Consider the following 24,742-nt stretch of genomic DNA (forward strand, 5'->3'; position numbering starts at 1 on the left):
TTATTTGACGAAAACAATGAATTCAGTGAAAATGATTTTAAAATGGTTTTATTTATTGCAGGGGAAGCAGGCCCAGTCTAAGGGTGGAATCTTGGCAAAAGCTTGCGAATATTTAGCAGAAACTAGGTATTCAATATTTTATGGATATTTAGCGAATATTTAGCAGAAACCAGTTATTCAATATTTTATGGATATTTGCGAATATTTAGCAGAAACCAGGTATTCAATATTTTATGGAAATTTAGCGAATATCTTGCAGAAACCAGGTATTCAATATTTTATGGATATTTAGCGAATATCTTGCAGAAACCAGGTATTCAATATTTTATGGCTATTTGCGAATATTTAGCAGAAACCATGTATTCAATATGTTATGGATATTTGCGAATATCTTGCAGAAACCATGTATTCAATATTTCATGGATATTTGCGAATATCTTGCGGAAACCAGGTATTCAATATTTTATGGAAATTTGCGAATATTTAGCAGAAACCAGGTATTCAATATTTTATGGAAATTTGCGAATATTTAGCAGAAACCAGGTATTCAATATTTTATGGATATTTGCGAATATTTAGCAGAAACCAGGTTTTCAATATGTTATGGAAATTTGCGAATATTTAGCAGAAACCAGGTATTCAATATTTTATGGATATTTGCGAATATTTAGCAGAAACCAGGTATTCAATATTTCATGGTTATTTAGCGAATATATTGCAGAAACCAGGTATTCAATATTTCATGGTTATTTAGCGAATATCTTGCGGAAACCAGGTATTCAATATTTTATGGTTATTTAACGAATATCTTGCAGAAACCAGGTATTCTATATTTCATGGTTATTTAGCGAATATCTTGCAGAAACCAATGAATGTAAGGCAAGGAAAGTCATTTCAGTGGTGTACGCATTTTTTGTACTGCAGTGTACTGTCTTTGGGTTCTAATATAAACACAAGAGTAGGGGTGTCACAGCCTGACATGGGATCCATCTTTCAAATAAAAAATCAATGATTTATTCTGGTCATAGGAATTTATAACATAAATTATCAAATTCAATATTTTATGGATATTTAGCGAATATCTTGCAGAAACCATGTATTCAATATTTCATAGTTATTTAGCGAATATATTGCAGAAACCACGTATTCAATATTTCATGGTTATTTAGCGAATATATTGCAGAAACCAGGTATTCAATATTTTATGGTTATTTAGCGAATATCTTGCAGAAACCATGTATTCAATAGTCGGGAACTTTTTGCGGTTTTGCTAATCTTTGAAGAAAAAATTATAAATAAAACTTGTCCATGATGTTTTATTTTTTTATAACTTTTCCCCAAAAATAGAGTCTGGGAAGAAATCATCATTACTGCAGTTCTATTGGATACCTCCTTTCATTGGAAAAACCCCACAAACGTCTCGTTGGATACCCCCAANTTTATACCTTTATCTGATCAATAATGTAGAAGAAAATGTCGTTTTTCTAGGGTTAATATTGTTCATTTTTGACAATTCCTATATGTTTTCCAGCATTTGAAATGCGCGAGGCACCGAAGGAAAATAACCTGTTTTCAAAATTACAAACATTGCTATCGTATTCATATTTGATCAGGCAAAGCTTTTAAGGATGCCGTTGTAAATCGGGAATTGTAATCTTTGCATCTGAATTTTTAATCCAGGAACGCTAACGATCGGTTGCGCGATTCTCTAAAGAATGCCGCGGAATTAACTACAGAGAACGAACGGTTAAACACTGAACTACAACGCCTACAGGTAATTAATCAATCAATTAGTCAGCCACTTATCATTCAATCAATCAATAAATTAAACAGTTCATTTTTCTGTTTTTTCTCCAGAATCCAGGGAAAACACGGTTACAAAAAATTTTATATATTTTTTATTAATATATTTATATAACAAAAAAACTTTTTTAATGTATCTATGTAACAAACAAAGATTTATTTTGCAAAAATACATCTTGTTATAAATGTTATGAAAAATCACTTTGTTACAAAAAAGAACTTGTTATTAAAGGAACTTGTTATTAAAGGAACTTGTTACAAAAAAGAACTTGCTATTAAAGGAACTTGTTACAAAAAAGAACTTGTTATTAAAGGAACTGTTAGCGTAAATTCAAGTGACTCTCCATTCAAATATGGCCGAGTTACAACGGTACTCTTAAAAGTGTTTTCTAATCAATTATTAATTAGATATCCATGTTATTATTTATTAAAACTGTTAATTTTCATTTGTAGTTTCTCTGCTTAAGTGACTTGTGCAATGTACATTTCTTGCTTATAAAAAATTAACGGAGAAAGTATCAGAGATAAATACTTTTCGAAACAGAGCAATAACAATATCTTCCACATTTTTGATCAGATTAAGGTTTCAAGGGTACCGTTGTAAATCGGGCGTTGAAATCTTGACATCTTGAAATTACGCTTACAGTCCCTTTTATATATTTTTATGTTACAGAGAGAGAACGCAGTGTTACAACAGCAGATCCAACGGTCCCACCTGAAAGCCGAACTAGACTTCAATATGTGACCTAACGTAGATCTGACACATAGTCTTGACCTTCAAGGTCATGACCTTCCAGCTGGTGACCTTCAAGGTCATGACCTTCCAGCTGATGACCTCTAAGTGTAAACATTCAAGTTCGTGTCCTCTAAGTACATGGTCTCTATGTTATGACATTTTCGTTCTTGATCAAAGGTTATGACCTCAAATGCCATGTTTTAAAGGTCATGACCAACGACCATGACCTCAAGGCTTCATGATTTCCCGGCTAAAGATCTTTCAGCACTTGAATTTCTCCCGATAGAGACTAAATTTGTCCAATCATAAAGGAACTCAGCCGAGCGCATGAAACAGAACTGTTCAGTACAGTACAGTACAGTACAGTACAGTACAGTACAGTACAGTACAGTACAGTACAGTACAGTTTGACTTTGTACTGTACTTTATATAACGTGTACATATGAATAATGTAGTTGACACTGGCTATGTTCTCTAAACATAAAATCAATAAGTTAAAAAACAATATTGTTGATTTTAAGTTTTTAAGTTTGTTTTTTAAAATTTTTACTTCCAAGTAGATTTATCTATATTCCATATTTTGGTTTTTTAATATTATGTCAGTCGGTCTCTCAGCCCAGTTTGAAAATAATTATGTTTTCACAGATTTAGGAAAAATTGACATTTAAATCATTTGTGTATTTTTGATTTGGAAAAGAAAAAGATAGTCCCCCCCTCCTTGTTTGATATCGTTGAAATGCCCAAATCTGATTCGGTCAAAAACTAAGAATTGATGTGTTTTTTTTGCATAATAATCTTTTTCTGAGTAAAGTATGAAATGTTGTGACAAAATTTAATGTTATGAACACTGTTTGAATTAATTCTAAGAATACGATAGATTTACCTGAAACTATTTTGTTAATAAATAATAAAATAATAGTTAAATATAACATACAAGATCACGGTAAATATAACATACAAGATCACGGTTATAATTCCCTATCAATATATTATCTATTTATAATGTTAAGATACGGGATAGGTAAATCTAACGAAAGTTCTTTAATCTGCCAATGTACCATTAATAGTTGTTGTAATTATCTTTCATAAGTAAAGCGCTTTAATGCGTAGGAATGCGTAAATTTAAAAGCGTAGGGGCCCTGGGACGTCTTCGTACGCAACATTCATTGTAAGTATTAATCGTAATAAATACATTTGAAAGATGTGGAGTTTTATTAAAAGAAGTATTTTTGCCGTTTTGAAACAACAATTATTTGTACAAAGAATTTTTTAAAGATGTGATGGAGCTGAATATTGATGGGCAATCATTTTTTTTAAATTTAGATTTTTGAATGTTGAAGGTTCCACCAAATATTCCTTATTTCAAAATTGTTTTTTCTAATTATTTACTTTTCTTCTACTATGCCAAATTTTGAACCTGATAAAAGATATTAAAAAAATCATACTCAACCGATTCAGAGGCCATTCCTTTCACCATAACAGTTGTCGACCACATGCCGTCTCTTAATTGTGGTCGTACAAATTATGTATCAGTTGTATTTAAATTAGAACAAAGATCAAATGCAACCTGTAATCTGTATCAAACTCATAATCCATCATAACATTCATATCCATCCTTTACATTGGTATCTAGATCGGATAAACAATTCGATTCAGAGGCCATTTCTTTCGCCATAACAGTTGTCGACCACATGCCGTCTCTTAATTGTGGTCGTAAAAATTATATATTATTCGTATTCAAATTAGAACAAAAATAATCGAATGCAAACTGTATCAAATTCATAATCCATCATACCATTCCTATCCATCCTTAACATTAGTATCCAGATCGGATAAACAATCAAACCCAACCTATATCAAATTCATAATCCATCATAACATTCGTATCCATCCTTTTTAACATTCGTATCCAACCTGTTATCACTAGCAATGCATTTGTATCCATCCTTTAACTCCAACCTATATCAACATTCGTAGCCATCCCTTTACATTCGTATCCATCCTTAACATTTGTATCCAAATTTAATAGGAAGTTTGGAATGGCTAAAAGGAAGTTTGGATTGGTTAATAGGAAGTTTGGATTGGCTAAAAGGAAGTTTGGATTGGTTAATAGGAAGTTTGGATTGGTTAATAGGAAGTTTGGATTGGTTAATAGGAAGTTTGATATTAACCAACAACAAAAATAAAAAGAATAGTTTTTAATAAATATATTTTTCGATTTAGAACTATTTAACAAATTAACAAGTTTTAATTTTTTTCCAAAATAAAAATGAATCCACAAAAATCGCAGGTTCGGGGTTTTCAATGTCTGTCTACCCTGAAAGAAAACAAATATTCAACAATTATATTTTTATGCAGTGTCTTGCTAAACATATTAGGATAAAGTGTGAATTAACTAAATATATTTTGATACAGGGTGTCCCACGAAGCATGACAGTAGCAAGATGACTTGAAAGTCGTCTTTGATCTTGGAATTTATTTTTGACATTCCGTCACTATTCAGTTACTACCACAAAATCCTCCTATCCTGTCATATCCAAAATGTGGTCTGCCTTTTTTGCGCTATTATTAATACTACCTGAGATATTAAGAATTTCGTTCAGATTAAAATTTTATTAAATAAAACTAAAATTTTCGAAATCTTAACACAATTCTTCCTCCGGTAATAATGAAAGCACAAAAAAGGCAGACCACATTTTGGAAATGCCAAGACTGGGTATTTTGTAATTATTTACTTTGAAAATGTACTCCTAAAATTATATTTACAAATGCCGCAAATTATTTCAAAAATCAAAGACGACCCTAAATTTGTTTTGCTCCTGTCAGGTTTGTTCATTTGTCAAAACAAGACATGATTTTTTTTGAAAATAGATGAAAAACCCCTCTACTACGTTTTGATAGTTAAAAATGTAAAAAAGTCTTTACTAATATACTCTTTACTAATATACTTAACCCTATTCCCGCTGGGGGGGGTCAATTTGACCCCCCCCTGTAGTTTTTTTTACATAACTCAAAAAGCATTGGTCTGAGGCTGTTGAAATTTTTTGACTTTTCTTACATACCCAAAGCCCTCCCTTTAGGCCTAAAACCGGGCTTTAATACTAACTGCCTGAGTCCTCAGGCACACTGCCTGAATGACTGCTTTTGTAATGCCGCAAATTATTTCAAATATTAAAGACGACCTTAAATTTGTTTTGCTCCTGTCAGGTTTAATCATTTGTCAAAACAAGACATGATTTTTTTTGAAAATAGATGAAAAACCCCTGTACTACGTTTTGATAGTTAAAAAATGTAAAGAAGTCTTTACTAATATACTCTTTACTAATTTACTAAAATTAGTACCTCTTAACATTTGTTTAATACTTATGAAATATTGGAAGACAGGCTTGAATGAACTGTGCACGAAGTAAAGGACCCTCAATTTGAAAGTGATAATGACCGATTCACTACGGTGCTTTTTAATCTGTTATCTAAGTAACGATGAAGAAAGATATCATCAGTTAAATTCTGCCAATTTTCTTATTTTTCTCTGCAGCCATTGGTTTTTAAGGGTACTGTTGTGAATCGTAAATATCTTATCATTTAAGTGTGTTATATAACATCAAATTTTTTCGAAGAATAGGTCCTTTAACATTAGCAGCTTGACGAATTCGATAAATAGGTCCTACAACTTTAGCAGCTTGACGAATTCGATAAATAGGTCCTACAACTTTAGCAGCTTGACGAATTCGAAAAATAGGTCCTATAACTTTAGCAGCTTGATGAATTCGAATAATAGGTCCTATAACTTTAGAAGCTTGATGAATTCGAATAATAGGTCCTTTAACTTTAGAAGCTTGATGAATTCGAATAATAGGTCCTATAACTTTAGCAGCTTGATGAATTCGAATAATAGGTCCTATAACTTTAGCAGCTTGATGAATTCGAATAATATGTCCTATAACTTTAGAAGCTTGATGAATTCGAATAATAGGTCCTATAACTTTAGCAGCTTGATGAATTCGAATAATAGGTCCTATAACTTTAGCAGCTTGATGAATTCGAATAATAGGTCCTATAACTTTAGCAGCTTGATGAATTCGAATAATAGGTCCTATAACTTTAGCAGCTTGATGAATTCGAATAATAGGTCCTATAACTTTAGCAGCTTGATGAATTCGAATAATAGGTCCTATAACTTTAGCAGCTTGATGAATTCGAATAATAGGTCCTATAACTTTAGCAGCTTGATGAATTCGAATAATAGGTCCTATAACTTTAGCAGCTTGATGAATTCGAATAATAGGTCCTATAACTTTAGCAGCTTGATGAATTCGAATAATAGGTCCTATAACTTTAGCAGCTTGATGAATTCGAATAATAGGTCCTATAACTTTAGCAGCTTGATGAATTCGAATAATAGGTCCTATAACTTTAGCAGCTTGATGAATTCGAATAATAGGTCCTATAACTTTAGCAGCTTGATGAATTCGAATAATAGGTCCTATAACTTTAGCAGCTTGATGAATTCGAATAATAGGTCCTATAACTTTAGCAGCTTGATGAATTCGAAAAACAGGTCCTATAACTTTAGCAGCTTAATGAATTCGAAAAACAGGTCCTATAACTTTAGCAGCTTGATGAATTCGAACAACAGGTTCTATGTAACTTTAGCAGCTTGACGAATTCGAATAATAGGTCCTACAACTTTAGCAGCTTTTTGAATTCGAAAAATAGGTCCTACAACTTTAGCAGCTTGATAAATTCGAATAATAGGTCCTATAACTTTAGAAGCTTGATGAATTCGAATAATATGTCCTATAACTTTAGAAGCTTGATGAATTCGAAAAACAGGTCCTATAACTTTAGTAGCTTGATAAATTCGAATAATAGGTCCTATAACTTTAGCAGCTTGATAAATTCGATTAATAGGTCCTATAGCTTTAGAAGCTTGATGAATTCGAATAATAGGTCCTATAGCTTTAGAAGCTTGATGAATTCGAATAACATGTCCTATAACTTTAGCAGCTTCATAAATTCGAATAATAGGTCCTATAACTTTAGCAGCTTGATGAATTCGAATAATAGGTCCTATAACTTTAGAAGCTTGATGAATTCAAAAAACAGGTCCTATAACTTTAGCCGCTTGATGAATTCGAAAATTATTCTAAATGTGGATATAACGACCTTCTTGTTGCAAATGAGTTATTTGTAAAGAGACTTTAAGCGTAATTTTAAGTGACCATTCAAGCAAAGTTGACAAGGCACGATTTACAACAGTAACCTTAAAAGCTTTGTCTGATCAAGTATGAATTAGATCTCCATGTTTTTGTTTCTTAAACTGTTTATTTTCTTTCAAAGGTGAGAAGCACTTTTTTTGCTTTGAAGAAGCAATGGAGAAAGTAACGACGATATCTTCCACATTTTGATCAGATTAAAGTTTTAAGGGTACCGTTGTAAATGGGTACCGTTGTAAATCGAGCATTGATGCCTGATTTACAACGGTACCCTAACTGCCTGGTTTGATCAAGTATGAATAAGAAATCTAAGTTTTAAAAATGTTTATTTTTATTTGCGGTAACTCTGCGACTTTCTTGCTTATAAGAAGCAATGCGGAGATTAACAGAATTAATTCTTTTTGAAAAACTACGTTATCTTTCACATTTTTGATCAGATTAAAGTTTCAAGGGTATCATTGTAAATCATGCACAATCATCTTTGCATAAAGAGTCGCTTGAAATTACGCTTACACTCCCTTAAACAAAAACCTTCGAATTATTTATAGCTTTAAAAAATGTAGACTAACCTTACATTCCTCACTATCTATTTATGAATGCTGTGGGGTCTAGAGCGTGGTCTGCTACTGCTACGGGAGCGTGAGCGCGCTCCTAACCTAAAAATATGAATTTTGAAACATTGAAGTATTTCTTTAAATAATGTTAAGCTTTGAATGAAATTGGTTAGAAAATTTTCTTTAAAAATTTGAGAGTTTGTTTGTTGTTATTAATAAATGTTGACAGAAGCTAAAATCTAAAAATATCTGTAAAAACATCTAAATCTAGGAAAAAAACATTAAACTAAATCATCTCTATGTGAACTTGGTCTGGTATCTTACCACTGTTTCCCTATTATTCTATTCTATTTTTACAACACTGTTGATTGTTGAGGTCCTTTATCAACTGTCTTGAAGACCAGAACTTGGATCAGAAAGACATCAACCAAACATGAACTTGTGGTCCTTTTTACCTGTTGGACATATTGTCTAGGGTACTTCGCAAGCTTTCAACATGCTCCATAAGTTCGAGACTCAGCTTTTGAGTTCCCTCCTCCAGTCGTTTACCAGTCTTTGGCGGCTCAACTTCATGTAGCTCTAAATTTAGAGTTACAGATCCTTAGGGGTAGTTAAGAAATTTAATAAAAGACTTTCTAATTGAACAAGTTTTTCCAAAACTTTTGTAAAATAAAAAAAGATAATTGCTCTTAAGTAATATCTGAAGGAAATGTCCTCATCGTTCTACCCGTCTTTTTGTACCTGAAAAGCCTCCTTCAAAATTCACACTTGGGTACGGATTGTCATCATCATCCATTTCCTGGTCATCATCACAGATAAGTGTATCTGCACAGGATACCAGACTCTCAATTAGACTGTCTGCCATGGTGTTATCATCATCCTCTGTTCCTATGAGGGTCCTACTGCCAGTTGTAAGAGTTTCACGGCAGGTCTGGAACATCTGAGATTCTTCATAAATAGTTCTGTCATACTCTTTTACTCTTCCATACCTGGCTGGTGCTGGAGGAGCAGGCAAGGGCCGAGACTGAACTTCATTCTTAGTTACCTGAATGTTTCCATTCATGGCTTCAAGAGTAAGGACGCCCTTGATGGGAGAAGGGGATCCGTCTACTTCTTCAGATTGTTGAGACTCAACAGACACAGACTTCTGTGGACTTCTCTTTGGGGGTAGAGGTGGGGGAGTTTCAAACATCTCTGTGGCACTTTCTTCCTTTTCTTCGTTACTTCTTCTATTTCTAGATTCGGGTTTCTTTTTCTTGTTTCTTGTGTTTCTTTCAGGTGTTCCTTTGACTTGAGAGGCTAGGCCAAAGTCTTCAGGATCAACATCTATTTGGGGTGATTCTGTCTTTTCTTTATTTATAACTTCATAGCTGTCTTCAATATTTGAGTATTCTTCCTCGTCCATTATGCTAGACTCATAAGGTCTAACACTTTCAGGGGGAGAAACTTGAAGACTGTTTGGCAAAGATGGGGAAGACTTCTTCCTTGGTGTTCTTGCAACCAACTGGAGAATATCTTTCATCCTTGGTAATGGTACATTTGGTAGAGTAATGATATTTCCTGGGATTGGTAATTCATTGAGATTTCTGATTTTTGAGAGCTCATGAATGCTCTTTTGTTGCTGTATTTGCTGTCTCTCCATGAGGACTTGGGGGTCCTCAATCTTAGTGGTGACAATGCAAGGTTGGGTCAGCATGCTGGGTAGTTTCAAATTTGGTGTAGATACACCATTTGTCAGACCCTCTTCATCCTTAACTCCATGAAGTCTATCCATAGATTTGTGATACCAGCGCTGAATCACATCAGGAACTGGAAAATCTTTGACAGATGCCATTTGTGCCAGTTCCTTTGTACTTTTTTCATTGATCAGTTGCATCCGGTGTTCCAGAATACTTACATCTTGCACACTTTTACTGACTAAAAAATATATTATGAAATTAAGAAAAATTATAAAAAAGTAAAAAACACAGGAAAATATAGCTACCTAGGAGTTCACAGTTTAGAGATTTCGGGAGAGTGGAATAAAATCCTGTTTTGGAATTAGAGTTTTGTTCTTCAGGATCTTGCAGGTGGCCGTTTGACATAAAATCAAGTTTTCCCAGGCTTTTAGATGAAAGTTTGCTTAAAAATCCAGGGACAGGGAAATCTCCAAATGAAGAAACCTTAGAGAGTTCGGCAACACTTTTACTTTCAACTAGAGATCTTCTGGAGAACAAAACATCTGGATCCTCAAATTTTGATGTGACAAGTAGTTGTTTTTCCCGGAGAGACCTTGGCAATGTGCCCTGAAGAGAAAGGGATTGTGTTGACTGGCTTTTCATTTGCTGTTTAAAAAGTTTCTTTCTTTCAACAGCCGAGGCATAGTCTCGTTTTGCTAGGCGGGTAAGTGTGCTGGGTACAGGGATATCAGAAACTGATTTAATTTCTGAGAGTTCACTCACAGATTTAGATTTAATTGTTTCAGATCGTTCATGAGCTAAGGTTTGATCTTCAGTTTTCACTCCAACAAGAAGGTTTGTTTTTAATGATGGTGGCAAGGTTGAGAATTTCTGGAGGAAACTGTTATTGCCATCTTCATCATTATGTTCTTCTTGATTTTCATTTTCAAAAAGCTTTTCAATTGTTCGTGGTACTGGGAAGTCCTTCAGACTGCTCATTTGTGAGAGCTCCACAGGTGATTTTGACCTGATAAGCTCTTGTCGAAGTTTTGATTCTTCATCTGTGATTACTCTGGATCTTACAATTACTTCATTTCTTAATGAGCTAGGCAAAGATTCATAAATGCTATCTTTGCATGATTTTTGTCTTGGAGGAACTGCAGGTGATTCTGATTGTTCAATGTCATTCAGTGATTTTGCTGTACTTCCCTTGAACTTTGGAAGTGTCAAATGCTGCAGCCTTGATGGAATAGGGAAGTCGCTCATATTTTTTATGCTTCCAAGTTCTGCTGGGGTATGGTTCTTTACTAGATTTTGACGGGACTGCAGCCTTTCTTGGTCTTTTTCAACTTTTATGTTTGTTATTAATTTGGTTTCTGTCAGAGATTCTGGTAATATTTTTCCGCTTGTTATCCTTGACAAACTTAGGCTACTAGATTTAATTTTTTCAGTGTCATCTTTCTTTTTCATTAGATTTTCAATCATTTCTGGAATGGGAAAATCATTGAATGAACTTATTTGGCTTAATTCTGCAATTGTCTTGGACTCAAGAAGTTCCTTGTGAAGTTTAACTACTTCTTCATCTTCAACCTTTGATGTAACTGCAAGGTTAATTTTAAGTGAGGCTGGGACTGAAAATTCAAATTCTTGGTCTTTCAGGGATTTGACATTCAACCCACTAGGAGTAGAACCTCCTCCCTTCTTCATCAATTTCTCAATCTTTGAGGGAATCGGTAAATCCCCAAGGCCAGAAATTGAAGACAACTCTTTAGGGGTTTTGGTTTTAACAATTTCTTGTCTTTTTCGTAGGGTATCATAATCATGGCATTCTTTTATATTGGTAATGAGCTTGGTTTCCATGAAACTTTCAGGCAATAGAAAATGCCCATGCTTTTCATTAGATTCATGATCTTCGTTACATTCTTTATTCTTTCCATTTTCCTTGGCAGAGTGCCCATTTTCAGCAGGCTTAGCTTGAAGATTTTTAAGCTTAAATTTGTCAGGAATTGGGAATTCTGTGATAGAATTTATTTGAGACAGCTGAGCAGGACTCATGGTCTTAGTTAATTCCATCCTCTTGACAAGAGTTTCATCATCGGCATCAGTTTCTACCACAGCAGTAATCAGTTTGGTTTCCCGCAGTGATCTTGTTAGGGTACCATATATGCTCTCAGATGCCAAATCACCATTGCTGGTTGCTTCCATGACTGCCACTGAATTTTCCATTTTATCTTCATGATGTTTCTTGAAGCTTGGCAGTGGAAAATCAGATAGTTTGGAAATTCTACTGAGCTCTGCAGGAGTTTTGCCCATGGTAACAGCTTGGTTAGTTTGCTGAACATGAGTAGACTGAACCTTAGATTTCACAATCAATGGTTGCTGGAAGCTTTTGTAGAAGGTGCTGTTCTGTAAAATACAATTTCATTTATTTAAAATATAAAAATACCAATAGATCTTAGAATTTTAACCATTTCAAATTAAAATCTAAATATTTAAGGTTGGTAAAATTGTACCTTTATTTCTTCAGGTGAAGGAAGAGAGAAGTTTTTCACAGCAGAGCTTAGCTTGTTTGCAAATGATTTGCGCTCAGGTCTATGTTCTGGTGATTCCACATCTTCCTCGCCTTCATACTCATCAGACTCACAACCATCAGCATACTCCGTCGTGTAAGTATTCAGCTCCTTGGTGGTTACAGTGCTGACATAAGTCAGAGTCGTATCTTCATTGGGTGGACGAGGTTTAAACGCCATGATTGCTGATCCAGTGAAGCTTCAGGGTGACATCAGCAGCAGAATTTGGTCTAAAATGTAAAAATATTTTACCAAATGTACAAGGAAAATGTGGACATTTAGGAATCTTTTGTGATTCCCAAGTGTTTGATTCCTAAACATGCAGAAAGCAGCCTGAGCCCCTGCCTTCACTATCCCGCCAGCTGGACAATAGCAAAGGAAAGCTGTCCTTTAAGTTCTTAAAAATGAAATCTGCATCAGGTGACCTTTCTCATGAAAACACTCAATGGAAATTAGAAAGGAGCCATGTTAAGACTGTCTCGTTGGACAGGGATATTTTACATGTAAGAACGTATAACATTTCACAGCTGAATTCCCTCTAGGAGTAAAAACACATGATGAACTGTCTATATAATCTAAAGAGGTCAAAATTTGAAAGCAAAAAGTACATTTTATAAACATTTGCACGTTAGGTTTGTTTTTATAACGGGTAAATCCGAACTTTTTGCTAAAATGATTGGGATTTTAGGCCATAATGAGCTATTACAAACAGTTCTAGCTAACACAGGAATAATTTATAAGAAAAAAAGCATTTTTAAACTAAACAAAAAGTGCATAACGTTGTAAAATGTGGTAATGGAAAAAGTGAACGATTTAATTTTTTAAAATTTTTATTCCTCCATTTACTAGAAATAAAAATGAATATCAGACAAGTGTCAAACTGCTACGACCTAACAAAATGATTTAAACTGACAATAAATAAAATAAAAACATTGAAAAATTTAACTGGAGAGAAGAAATAGGAATCAGGATAAAATAATAAAACTTTTCAAAGGATAAAAATATAAAAATAAAAAAAGTTGCAAATACATTATGATTTGTTACTTTTACAGGGCATCAATACTTATAAGACTTGTTGCCTTTAAACTGTAATAAAATATGTTTCTAAGATAATAAATTTTTTTTTTCTTAATCACCAGTGAACACTGAATGTTTGAAGCGTACCTTTAGGGGGATACAGTTAGACTAGGGATATTAGACATATTTGTAGCTTTAGGGGTCAAACAAGGGTCAGTTTTAGGGGTCAACTTAACCTTCAAGTTTTCAGGGTCAGTTTCCACCCCTCCTTACTTCCCCTTCCTCCCTCCCCTCCAATCTACTCGGGCAAGCAATCTCAAGTTCAGTGAAAATACATAATTACCACCTCACCCACCATCAGAATTCACATTTCAAGTTGACAATTAATATTTCCATTTACAAAAAACGTTTTTATTTTTTTTCGATCCATTCAGTAATGGTTGGTTAAATTAACAAATTTAACAAAACTTATCGATGCTTTTCCTTCTTAAAGGAACCGTAGATGTCATGTTAAGTGACCTTCCATTATTAAGAGGGAAGACCGATTTACCCCTAAAAGCTTTGTCTGAACAAGATTGCATGATAGATAAATTATCTTTTTTTTTGCAAGTTGATTATTTTCAATCGTGGTTTCTCTCTGCTTAAGAAACAACAGAATTAAATTTGTTTTAAACAAGGGCGTACACAGGGGGGGGGCAAGGGGGCCAGTGTCCCCTACACCTGTAAAGGGGGGTGTAGCCCTCCCCCCATGGAACTCAGAACTATAACACTTAAAATTAAATTGCTGTTTTTTTCTGCTAGTTTGCTTGAGGGTGAGATAAAATTGTACGTGTAAGGTAATTGGACTGTATGTGTACCATCAAAGTATCCAAGAAGCCAAATGTTTTGAATTTACAGTACAAATTTTGCCCCCCTCATAGGAGCTCCAAGGGAGGGGGGGGGGCAAAAAAAATTGGGGCTTCGCGTATATTTGGTCTCTCCCTATAGATTTATTTCTGTGCACGCCCTTGGTTTAAAGTAGAAAAATGACGATATCTTGATCAGTTAAAGTTTGAAAGAGAACCGTTGTGAATCAGGGTTGCCCCTTATAAAATGGAGGTCACTTGAAATTGCAATGACCGTCATTGACCACCAATAAAAGCTGTTTTGTTTAAACTTTCAACAAAATATATATTTTAGTTTAAGTTTAATCAGGGATAAAAACTAACCAAATAGTTTGTTATTAACGTAACGTAATTTCAAATGATCCTCCATTCACATTCACAGCAGTACTCTTAAAACTTTTATCTCATTGTTATTTTTAGGTTTAAAAGTGTTTAATTCTGATAATTTTCATAAGTTTTCCTGCAGTAGAAATAGGTACCGTTGTATCATAGATTCTGGAATAAATTTTTAGAATATATTTGATATATTTGACACTTGTGTACTTGTGTTTTGTGGACAAAAGTTGATTTATCATTTTTTAATTATAAACTAAAAATACAAAGCCAACAAGGCAAAATAAAACGTAGGAATTGAAACGTTATCATAAACCTTTAAAAAAGTGACTGTGAGATTATTTATTAGTTAAATCAATCACACATTTGATTAAAAAACATTTTGATTTTGATTTTGGTGGATAATCAGAATTTTTCAAAATTTTAATTTTCTTAGGATTTTTTTTATTTTGAACACTTTTTATCCACAAAAAAAGCTAGTTTCACACGAAGAGCTTTTTAGCAAAGGTTAAAAAATTAAAATGTTTCTTTTATTTGAAAATATTATTTTTGACCTTCTTGCAACTGTCTGCCTGCCTCAGTGTCACTGGCAGGCCGTTCAGGCAGGCAGGCCATACCTGCCTCCATCTATCTATCTATCTATATATTAATCCTTGGATCTATCTATCTAATAATCCTCGTAAGTATCTATTTATCTATCTATCTGATTTTTTAAGCATTAACCTCAATTATGCTGTTTTAATACAAATTATAAATTAAATGATAACATATTTTCTAAAAAAATTGTTTTTTAAGTTAATTGTTTTTGTTGGGATTAGTAAGAACCTGATTTGACCAGCTCAGCTAATAGCAGGTTAATAAAGGCTTCCTGTTTTGTTAAGTGTTATTAAATATTTTTTGCTTATTTTAATCTTTGCTAGAATTTTGCACTCAAGATATGACTAGAATTTCCATGTAAGGGACTGGTTCATTTTGTGTACAGTTCTGTTTTGCCTGGTAAAATCTGTGTGTACTGTACAGTGTACAGCTCCCTCTGGCTGGTCACGCACCTCTTACCCTTCAGTAAAAGTAAATTCAACCCAAAGTCTGACTGCGTCAACCTTGTTGCACCAGCTAGTCCTTTTGAGTGTCGAGCTTTATTTACCCAAAGTCCGGGCGATACAGTACAAACTGGGACTGGAAAGGTTGACCCGGCTCGGAAATTTAAATGTACTACGGCTGCCCGTGTGGTTAGATGTCTAGAAATGAACCGGACTTAACAGTTATATGTTCTTTACCTGGGCCTGATACAATACCGATATCTCCTATTGCCACATCACAGGGATAAGATTCACTTTTTCCACCTAGATATATATAATTTAATGGCTTTGAATATTAATTATTGATGCTTCTGTCAAAAACTTACCATAGCCACCTCCTAGAAGTACAGCAGTTGTTTCTGCAGAAACAGATCCCTTGAATAAATACCAATATAAATACAATTACAATAAACAACCTAACTTTAGATTACAAATAAAACAATATGAAAGGATGTAAAATAATTATTGAGTGAAATCATTTTCACAGTTTCTATAGATAAAGAATACTATTATGCCATTAAGTAACAGACTAACAGTGAGGTTTAAAATTCTTTTATTTTGAAAAGAAATAAATGTTTAAAAGGATTAGAATTGATATAAATCTTAAGATTTACCTTGCTACAGGAGGCCAGATATCCAGCAAAAAGAACAGATACAATCGAAGAAGTCATACCTTACAAACTGACTAGTTAACAAAATGAAGTAGATGGTTTTCAAATGGCTTTTCTGTTTATAAACTTTGTCTTCATCTATAATTTGCATTGAAAAGTTAAAGATAAATCATTAAATAGATTACCTTATCTTAGGTTTAGATATAAAGTTTTAAACTCTATAAAGTACAAATAAATTAATATACTTATTCAATCTTTTATACCGCTTAAACCTGAGATAATGCTTGAAAGCAAACATACACTTTGAACTCTAGAAAAACATAAAATATTATTTACATTTTAAAGGAATCAGTAACATCCACCTTCTCACTCATCCACACATAATCATTTACAGGATGTTACTTCCGTAGAGGTTATTGTTTGATACAGTGGGAGTCTATTATATCAATACAATGAAGACGACTTTTATTCAAGTTCTCAAATTTTCATCTAACAAAATTTGTTGGAGCACCGGACTCAAATACACCTTAGTAGAATCATTCGTCAAATTTTGTTGAATGTATTTTCAGTCGCCTTAATTCAAAGTNTAACTTTAATGATTTCACAATAACAAAAATATTTTAAGCTCCGTAGGACGGAGTACAAAGGGAATGTGGGCTGAAAATTTGGTTTGGCTTTCTCCGAGAGGAGATTCAAGTTGAAGATGACATTGTGCAGAGGTCTTAAAATTAATGGTTAACAAATATATATTAGAGTGGAATTTTTGAAATGGAATTTCCGGAGAAATATTCCTGAGAAATTCTTAGGAATTTCTTGAGAAAAATTCCTAAGAAATTCTCAGGAATTTCTCGAAACTTATTCTCTCATCTAATTTCTCAGGAATTTCCGGAGAAGCATTCCGGAGAATTTCTCAGGAATTTCTTGGTGTGAAATTCAGAGAAATTCCCAGGAATTTCTCGAAACTAATTCTTTTATCAAATTCCCCTTGAAATCCCTAAATATGGTGACCAAGTCCTAAGAATTTCTCAGGAATTTCCGGAGAAGTAGTCAAGAGAATTTCTCAGGAATTTCTTGGGGTGAAATTCCGGAGAAATTCCCAGGAATTTCTCGAAACTAATTCTCTTTATAAATTCCCCTAAAAATCCGTAAACATGGTGACAAAGTCCTAAGAATTTCTCAGGAATTTCCAGAGATTATTTCTGGAGAAATTATGAGGAATTTTGAGGGGAAAAATTCCGGAGAATTTCTCAGGAATTTCTCGAAACTGAGTTTCAAAACTGTGATCCCACAAAAATCTCTCATCTTCGGGACCAATTCTAGGGAATTTCTCGAGAATTTCCGAGGAATCAGTTACAGGAAATGATTTTCGAGAAATTCCTCAGAAATTCCTTAAAGAAAGTCACCACGGTTGGAGAATCTGGGGAAATTCCTCACTTTTGTTACTTGGGCTGCAGTGGCCTTGCTCATTGGACTATCTATAAAAAGTCATAAATTGTGTCAAACAAGCATCTTTGCTATTTCTATTTCATAGTTTCTATTTCTGATTATTCATATATGTAATTGGATGGAATTCTATTTCAGAGTTTCTATTTCTGATTATCCATATATGTAATTGGATGGATTTCTATTTAAGAGTTTCTATTTCTGATTATCCATATATGTAATTGGATTGATTATTTTTTCATTTTTAGTATTTCTGATTATCCATATATGTAATTGGATGGAATTCTATTTCTGATTATCCATATATGTAATTGGATGGATTTTTATTTCAGAGTTTCTATTTGTAATTATCCATATATGTAATTGGATGGATTTCTATTTCAGAGTTTCTATTTCTGATTGTTCATATGTAATTGGATGGATTTTTATTTTAGTTTCTATTTCTGATTATCCATATATGTAATTGGATGGAATTCTATTTCAGAGTTTCTATTTCTGATTATCCATATATGTAATTGGATTGATTATTATTTCATTGTTAGTATTTCTGATTATCCATATATGTAATTGGATGGATTTTTATTTCAGAGTTTCTATTTGTAATTATCCATATATGTAATTGGATTGATTATTATTTCAGAGTTTCTATTTCTGATTATCCATATATGTAAGTGGATGGATTTCTATTTCTCATATTTGTGCATGAAACAAAAACTAGATGATCCACGAGGGCACAAAGTCGGTCCATGGTAACGTTGTATATGTATATAATGTGTCAATCTCTCCAGAGTTGGAAGGTTTATAGAGGAGTTAATACTAGAAGTAACGAAAGTCAGTGATAGAGGGGAGAGGGGTAGTTAAGTGCATGGGGGGGGGTAGAGTTTCAAATATAATAGGGGTGGGGGTAATATGTAGATAAATAAACTGAGTTCTTGCCACGAACTCAAATGTTCTAATTCCTACATCTTGTCACCTGAATGGTGTAAACCTTTAATATTTCAAACTGAGACTATTTGATCTCACGTCGTTTAAATATTAAAGGTCTACGACATCGGGTATTTTGCAAAGGATTAAAAAATTAGAGTTTGTGGCATAAAATTGCTGTTGATTTAAATTGAACACTTCATCTCCGTATGTTAATTTATTCATTGTTACAATATTTTTAAGAACGATTTTTTATATGTTTTGGAACGATGTCATCATTCTCATGCGAATTCTACAAGGGGTGTAATCTGTCGTCTTTGTAATAAGGACAGAGATCAGGGACAGAAGGGAATCGGTGTTAGGTATAGATCATGTAGTGACATACAGTACAAAGGAAAATACGGGTTGCGGCATCTGTTTATATACAGTGTACACAGCTCAGAGCCCGAAATTTAAAAGAGTATCGTTGAACAAAATTATCGAGTTTCCTTTTTGGGGTCTTAACATTTTGTAGATTTTGATTTAAGAGATTCAACAAAAATGGAATTAAAAATGAAATTAAATGAAATAATATTTCATAACAAAAATATTGATATCCACAAAACTGCCATAACCCCATTCATGAAACCCGGGTTCCAAAACTGGTTTTCATAACGATACCCTGACTTAAGATTTGGGCTCTGGGGAGCCCGAAATTTAAAAGAGTATCGTTGAATGAAACTCCCGAGTTTCCTTTTTGGGGTCTTGACATTTGTGTAGATTTTGATTTAAGAGATTCGAAAAAAATGGAGAATATAAACAAAGTGAAATATAACTTGAGAACCCAGATTTTTCTGCAGTTTTTCCAATAAATGTCAACTCACTTAACCAGGATAAGAACATTCATGTGGTTCTAATAAGATCCTTAATCAAAATTTGAGGCAAATCGGTTCATAAGTCATGGTTGGACATTTAAACAAACAGAGATTACTACTTTATATATATCTATATATATATATATATTTATAGATACACTATGATTGGGTTAAACCATTGAAATTTATTTTAACATATTACATTAAATTATCAATCTCACTAGATAGAGATCCTGTATTATAGAACACATTTCTGATTTGGATTTTAAAACCATCTGAATTCCTCAAACTCTTATCGTCAAATCCCTGTCTTTGCAACCTGACGGTGTAAATCTTTGATGTTTCATGATAGGCATTTGGGTTTAAAGAAAATTAGAAAATTAGAGCTTGTCAATCATTTCCTAACATGGAATTCTGAAGATGTAAATGTGTTTTTATCATTGTTCTAATAAATTCTGCTGTCCAACACTTCCATTGTGAGGAAGTATCTCCCCCTGGTTAGCGTAGGGCCACTCCTCCAGTGACAGGACTTCTACAACATCTAGTTTTTCAAAACCATCAGCGCTTCCTCCAGCTGTCCATATTTCATTCTTAAACAAGCTGCATCCCAGTCCAAATCTTAACAAAGAAACACTAAACACTATAAACATTAAACATTATTTTAGAAAGTTCAAATGTCATTTTATTGTATTTTTATATTTTTAATGTAATCATCAAAAATATTAAAATGCATCAAAAAAGACGTTTACTTAGAAAGCAATGGTCTAAGTGAATGAAATTAAATAAATGCTTTGTTAAGTACACAGTTCATTATGAAGACGCTATAAGTAAGTGTGTAAAAAAATATTAGAAAAAAACATGAAAAAGAAAAAACAATCATATTTTAGTCTTCATATATGTTCAGATAGTTTACCTTGCCGTTGGCATGGATGGGAGCTTTGCAATGAAACCCTCTTCAATGCTGTAGATTTCTACTAAAGAAGATGGGGAAACTACTGTACACAGTCCAACGGCTGAAACATCTTGCCAAGGAGAAGAACTTTGATTCACAAAAGTCAAAAATTAGAAAAAAGTTAAACAAACTTGTTCTTTTTGCCAACCAATAAGTTTGTTCATGGTGATCATTATTTTGTTTAATAGATTCTTTAATACATTTCTTTATGAAACCATGTAAATTTTATTCATGAGAGAACAACAAAAATCAAAAAGAGTGACGTCCTTATTTGTTTTGTTGTGAGACAACATCTGTGACTTTTGAATCAACAAAATAAGTTAAAACCTTCCTCTCAGATCTGATTTAAATTTAAACTGCAAAATTACTCATATATCTTTTGTGAATTTCCGGGATTTGTTTGAAAAAGATTGTATTTAAGACAGATTTGAACTTATTTCGCCAATTCAAAAGTGTTCAACTTTAACAGTGAAAGTGACGTATCTTGCTGGGAACCATGCTTTTTTAGCCCAAAAATTACAATTTAAATTCTTCCAACTTATGCTATGAGATTTAACATATAATTACTAATTGACTTTTTGACAATATAATTATTTTGGCATATGTCGAAAAACCAATAGAAGGTTAAGAAATTTAAAATAAAATACATCAACAACATTTTTAGCATACAAAAACCGGGGGGTACCGCGCCCCCATGTCCCCCCATTTTGTAGGATGAAATGGAGGGAGAACTCGCATGCTTGGCTGCGTTAATAATTCTCAGTATTCTCGAACCCGTTTTTATATCAAAAGAGCCATTTTGGATGTTTTGCGTCATGTTTTTCAAATTGCTAAATATGCTAAATATTTTTTGAATATTTGAACTTTGCACAAGGAGTTAGAAAAACGACTTGACAAATGTACATTAATTGGTTTCTGCATTTATATTCATGCTTAAAAAGACGTCTACAAAAATCCCCCTCTTCTTTAAATGTTCATGTTAACCTTTATGTTCAATTATAAGGAGTCTGTACAATTCCCCTGTACATGCTGTCCATCAGCATTCTATACTCTACCTTTTCTCCGGAATTCTATCCTTTCTCCGGTCTGTTCCCGTAAAAGAATAATTGTTCCAATTATCGATGCCCCGCCCAAGGTACAGGGTACAGAGTATATAATTACATATTTATTTTTTTTTTGTACAAAATAATATGCTGTTTTATTCCCAAGAAGGATGAGACCATAGATTAGTTAACATTACAGATAGAACACTTGATGTCGTCTTTTTAAGATTTAGAGTTTTTTGTTCACAATAACCTTGAGGCCCAAAGAAGTTCCTCGCATGCTCCCTATCTGCCTCGGAACTCCTTATGGTTATTGTAAACGAAAACCCTTAAATCTTGAAAAAATGACATATGGTGTTCTATCTGTATTGTTAATTAATCTATGACACTAATCTCGTTCCTGAAACTCCTCACCAATGAGATGGACATAGTTTTTGTAAACGAAAGAAATTTTTACGAATGAACAAAATTTTTGTGAACAATGGTGTTGTTCAAATAAAAATCGAATGATGGACTACAAACTTGGATCGTTCAAAGAAATGAAAAAATGTTGTTTTCCAACCACATTTTTTAATAATACAAAGACTTTTTTAACTAAACGAAGTGAGAAAACGAACAAAATAGATGGAATGGAAAATGAACGATGATTTTGCGAACGAACAAAATCATTTATATTTCAACGAAAAAAGTGTCCAAATAACATTTTTTTCTGTTTTTCAACCAATTTTCCTTGTATTCAAATAAAATTCAATTGGATGTTTTTTATGTGATCCTTCTTTACATAAGAGATGTGCATCGATTTTGTGAGTGAACTAAATTGTTCATGAAAGATGGCGTCGTTCAGGAATTAAACCAAGGATGGACGAACGAATTGGATTGTTCAGAGAAATGAAAAACAATATTTTTTTTTAAACGAACGATCTTTTTTCGATCTTGATCGTTCATGAACAATTTCTAAATCTTTACATTTACAGTATAGTTCACAAGGGTACTATAATCAGCTTTGCATGATTTAGAATAATTGAATTATCCGTTTTTTTATTTTATTTGGAAAGCTGTTTATTTCAATGACAACTATCAAAGTGACAATTGCGGATTTCATCAGGAGAAACAATAGATGAATATCGTCAGAATTAAACTTTACTAACGCTTTAAAAACGACGCTAACTTCCACATTTTTAAAGTTAGCCGTTTGGAATCAAACATAAGTCCCTTTTAAAATAAAGGGTCACTTGAAATTTCAACAGCAGCCTCTTGTAAGAGCTCAAAATATCGGAACTTTTTATAAATCAATTAGATTCCTTTTTTTATTTAACCCTATCCCTGCTGGGGTACTTGAAATCCAGGATACGCTAATCCCANGGAAAGCTAGAATCTGGAAAAAAATTTGCTAGTTTTGTTTAGCAAAAAAATAAATGTCCAAAAGTTGATAAAATGTTTGTTTTTAAAAAGCCCTTGACCATGCCATTTCAAATATGAAAAAAATTGCAAAATTTTGTATAACGTAATTCAGAAAAAACTAAAATTGTGCAAATTCTTCTGACGGGTTGTATGCAAAAAAAACTTTTCTTTGCAAAACTTGTGCAATCCATTTTCCCCATGTCATAGGCTTTTCAGTAAGCTAAGAATTGTCAAAATCTAACTGAAAGAGGGTCAAAACAATGATTTAGTTTGTTACAGGAAAAATTGGTCTTTCAGGCAGTGTGCCTTGGGACTAAGGCAGAATAAAAGCTCGGTTTTATACCCAAAGGGGGGGGCTAAGGGGATTTTGGAAGAGTCAGACAATTTCAACAGCCTCAGGCCAATACTTTTTGAGTTATATAAAAAAAAGTACAGGGGGGCCAGCAGAATTAGGGTTAAGATTGGTGTCAGTTTTTACTATTAGTATTTATGTTTGCTAGAAATAGTGCGAAATATATATCTTTTTACGCTGGACATCCATCAAGAAATTGAACAACTAAAAAGTTGACTCATCAAGAAAAATAATCTCACACTTTATAATTCGGCCGTAGAGGAATTGAGTCTTTGCCGCAAACTCTGATTTAAAATTCCCTTATCTTTGCAACACAATGTCACTGACCTTAGATATTTCAAACTAGAGTTAAGATAGATCGGAAGTCGTAACCCGAAATTCCGGTGGAAACTCCAGTCATACTGACGGCAACAAGTGTTGGTTGGATTCACTACCCTGAATCTATCTATTTGTCACATCACTACCCTGAATCTATCTATTTCTATTTTATCACTTTTATTTTCCAAAAATATCAACATAACTTTTCCAAACATATAAACAAATAAATTTTCAAAATATCAGAAAAAAACCTTTGGAATAAAGGTTTCACGATTTTTTAAATTTTTTCCGAATCCAAGGGACAATCAGCATTCAACAAGGAGCAAAAATATTTGAGTTTTGAGCAAGTTTTTTCAAGATTTTTGCATTTTACTATCAATTTCTTCTGCTTACATATATTTACTTTTTCCTTAAATCAATCATAGAATTTTCAGAATGAACATTAATGAATTTTCAGAATGTAGGCTGATTGGTCATTACATGATATGATCAATTAAAAATATTCATAATTGAAGTTTTTCCACCAATTCTTAAAATAATTATAATAATAATAATAATCATAATAATAATAATCATCATATGTACATAGAACTGATTAAGTTCATTGCCCCCAAGAAGCGGGGAAATGATGCATGTTAAATACAATCTAGTGTAGAAAACATAAGGCCAAGTGAATCTCAGGGTATACTGAACCCGGAGTATGGACAGCCTGACAATAAACTTCAGAGAGCATCGAACCAGTCCTTATCTGGAGAAATAGGGGAGTTTAATATGATGCCGGAGAAAGAGACATTAATTATCGGCGGAGAAAGCAATGTTATCAGTCATCTTATACCCCTGAGGATGGCAGTTAGGACGAAGTATCTGAAGAGAGCAGTCATATATTCGCCCTTAGGAAATTGTCATGTTTAATTAAATCAAATTGATCCAACACTATTTGTTTGTATAGTTGTAATGTACATATGTGTGTGTACAACCATGTTTTGTTATTCCA

At 33.2% G+C, this 24,742-nt stretch overlaps 2 protein-coding genes and 1 long non-coding RNA gene across 4 annotated transcripts; 1 reads left to right on the top strand and 2 right to left on the bottom strand.

Annotated features, from left to right (window-relative positions):
• The first annotated feature begins 16 nt into the window (after positions 1-16).
• LOC111703708 (upstream stimulatory factor 2) lies at positions 17-3,745 on the top strand. Its single transcript, XM_023475736.1, has 3 exons — positions 17-126; positions 1,681-1,774; positions 2,477-3,745. Exons 1-3 carry the CDS (start codon positions 17-19, stop codon positions 2,546-2,548), a joined length of 276 nt encoding a protein of 91 aa, XP_023331504.1. The 3' UTR covers positions 2,549-3,745.
• Positions 3,746-4,790: 1,045 nt separating this feature from the next.
• LOC111703693 (uncharacterized) lies at positions 4,791-15,393 on the bottom strand. Of its 2 annotated transcripts, XM_023475725.1 has the most exons (7): positions 15,326-15,393; positions 12,481-12,767; positions 10,294-12,373; positions 9,051-10,226; positions 8,765-8,888; positions 8,325-8,411; positions 4,791-4,856 (listed from the first exon to the last, which is right to left on the bottom strand). In XM_023475725.1, the coding sequence occupies exons 2-6, from the start codon at positions 12,715-12,717 to the stop codon at positions 8,342-8,344; spliced, it is 3,687 nt and encodes a 1,228-aa protein (XP_023331493.1). In that variant the 5' UTR covers positions 12,718-12,767; positions 15,326-15,393; the 3' UTR covers positions 4,791-4,856; positions 8,325-8,341. The 2 variants fall into 2 exon arrangements, 1 of the variants encoding a protein (XP_023331493.1); XR_002765666.1 differs by lacking the exon at positions 8,765-8,888 and having other exon boundaries at positions 9,355-10,226.
• A 654-nt stretch (positions 15,394-16,047) lies between these two features.
• LOC111703707 (uncharacterized) lies at positions 16,048-16,528 on the bottom strand. Its single transcript, XR_002765673.1, has 3 exons — positions 16,465-16,528; positions 16,177-16,225; positions 16,048-16,114 (listed from the first exon to the last, which is right to left on the bottom strand). It is a non-coding gene; the product is annotated as an uncharacterized LOC111703707 (long non-coding RNA).
• Between the last annotated feature and the right edge of the window lie 8,214 nt (positions 16,529-24,742).

The sequence above is a fragment of the Eurytemora carolleeae genome, unplaced genomic scaffold, assembly GCF_000591075.1.
Source record: "Eurytemora carolleeae unplaced genomic scaffold, Eaff_2.0 scaffold453, whole genome shotgun sequence".
In the NCBI taxonomy this organism is placed as follows: domain Eukaryota; kingdom Metazoa; phylum Arthropoda; class Copepoda; order Calanoida; family Temoridae; genus Eurytemora; species Eurytemora carolleeae.

Bases quoted from the DNA above. Each gene is read 5' to 3' on its own strand.
- LOC111703708 (XM_023475736.1), top strand. From the start codon at position 17: ATGAATTCAGTGAAAATGATTTTAAAATGGTTTTATTTATTGCAGGGG. The intron at 127-1,680 runs GTATTCAATATT...TTTTTAATCCAG, and splicing joins GAATATTTAGCAGAAACTAG to GAACGCTAACGATCGGTTGC. The intron at 1,775-2,476 runs GTAATTAATCAA...TTTATGTTACAG, and splicing joins CTGAACTACAACGCCTACAG to AGAGAGAACGCAGTGTTACA.
- LOC111703693 (XM_023475725.1), bottom strand. From the start codon at position 12,717: ATGGCGTTTAAACCTCGTCCACCCAATGAAGATACGACTCTGACTTAT. The intron at 12,374-12,480 runs GTACAATTTTAC...TGTATTTTACAG, and splicing joins CTTCACCTGAAGAAATAAAG to AACAGCACCTTCTACAAAAG. The intron at 8,889-9,050 runs GTACAAAAAGAC...CTCTAAATTTAG, and splicing joins TTTTGAAGGAGGCTTTTCAG to AGCTACATGAAGTTGAGCCG.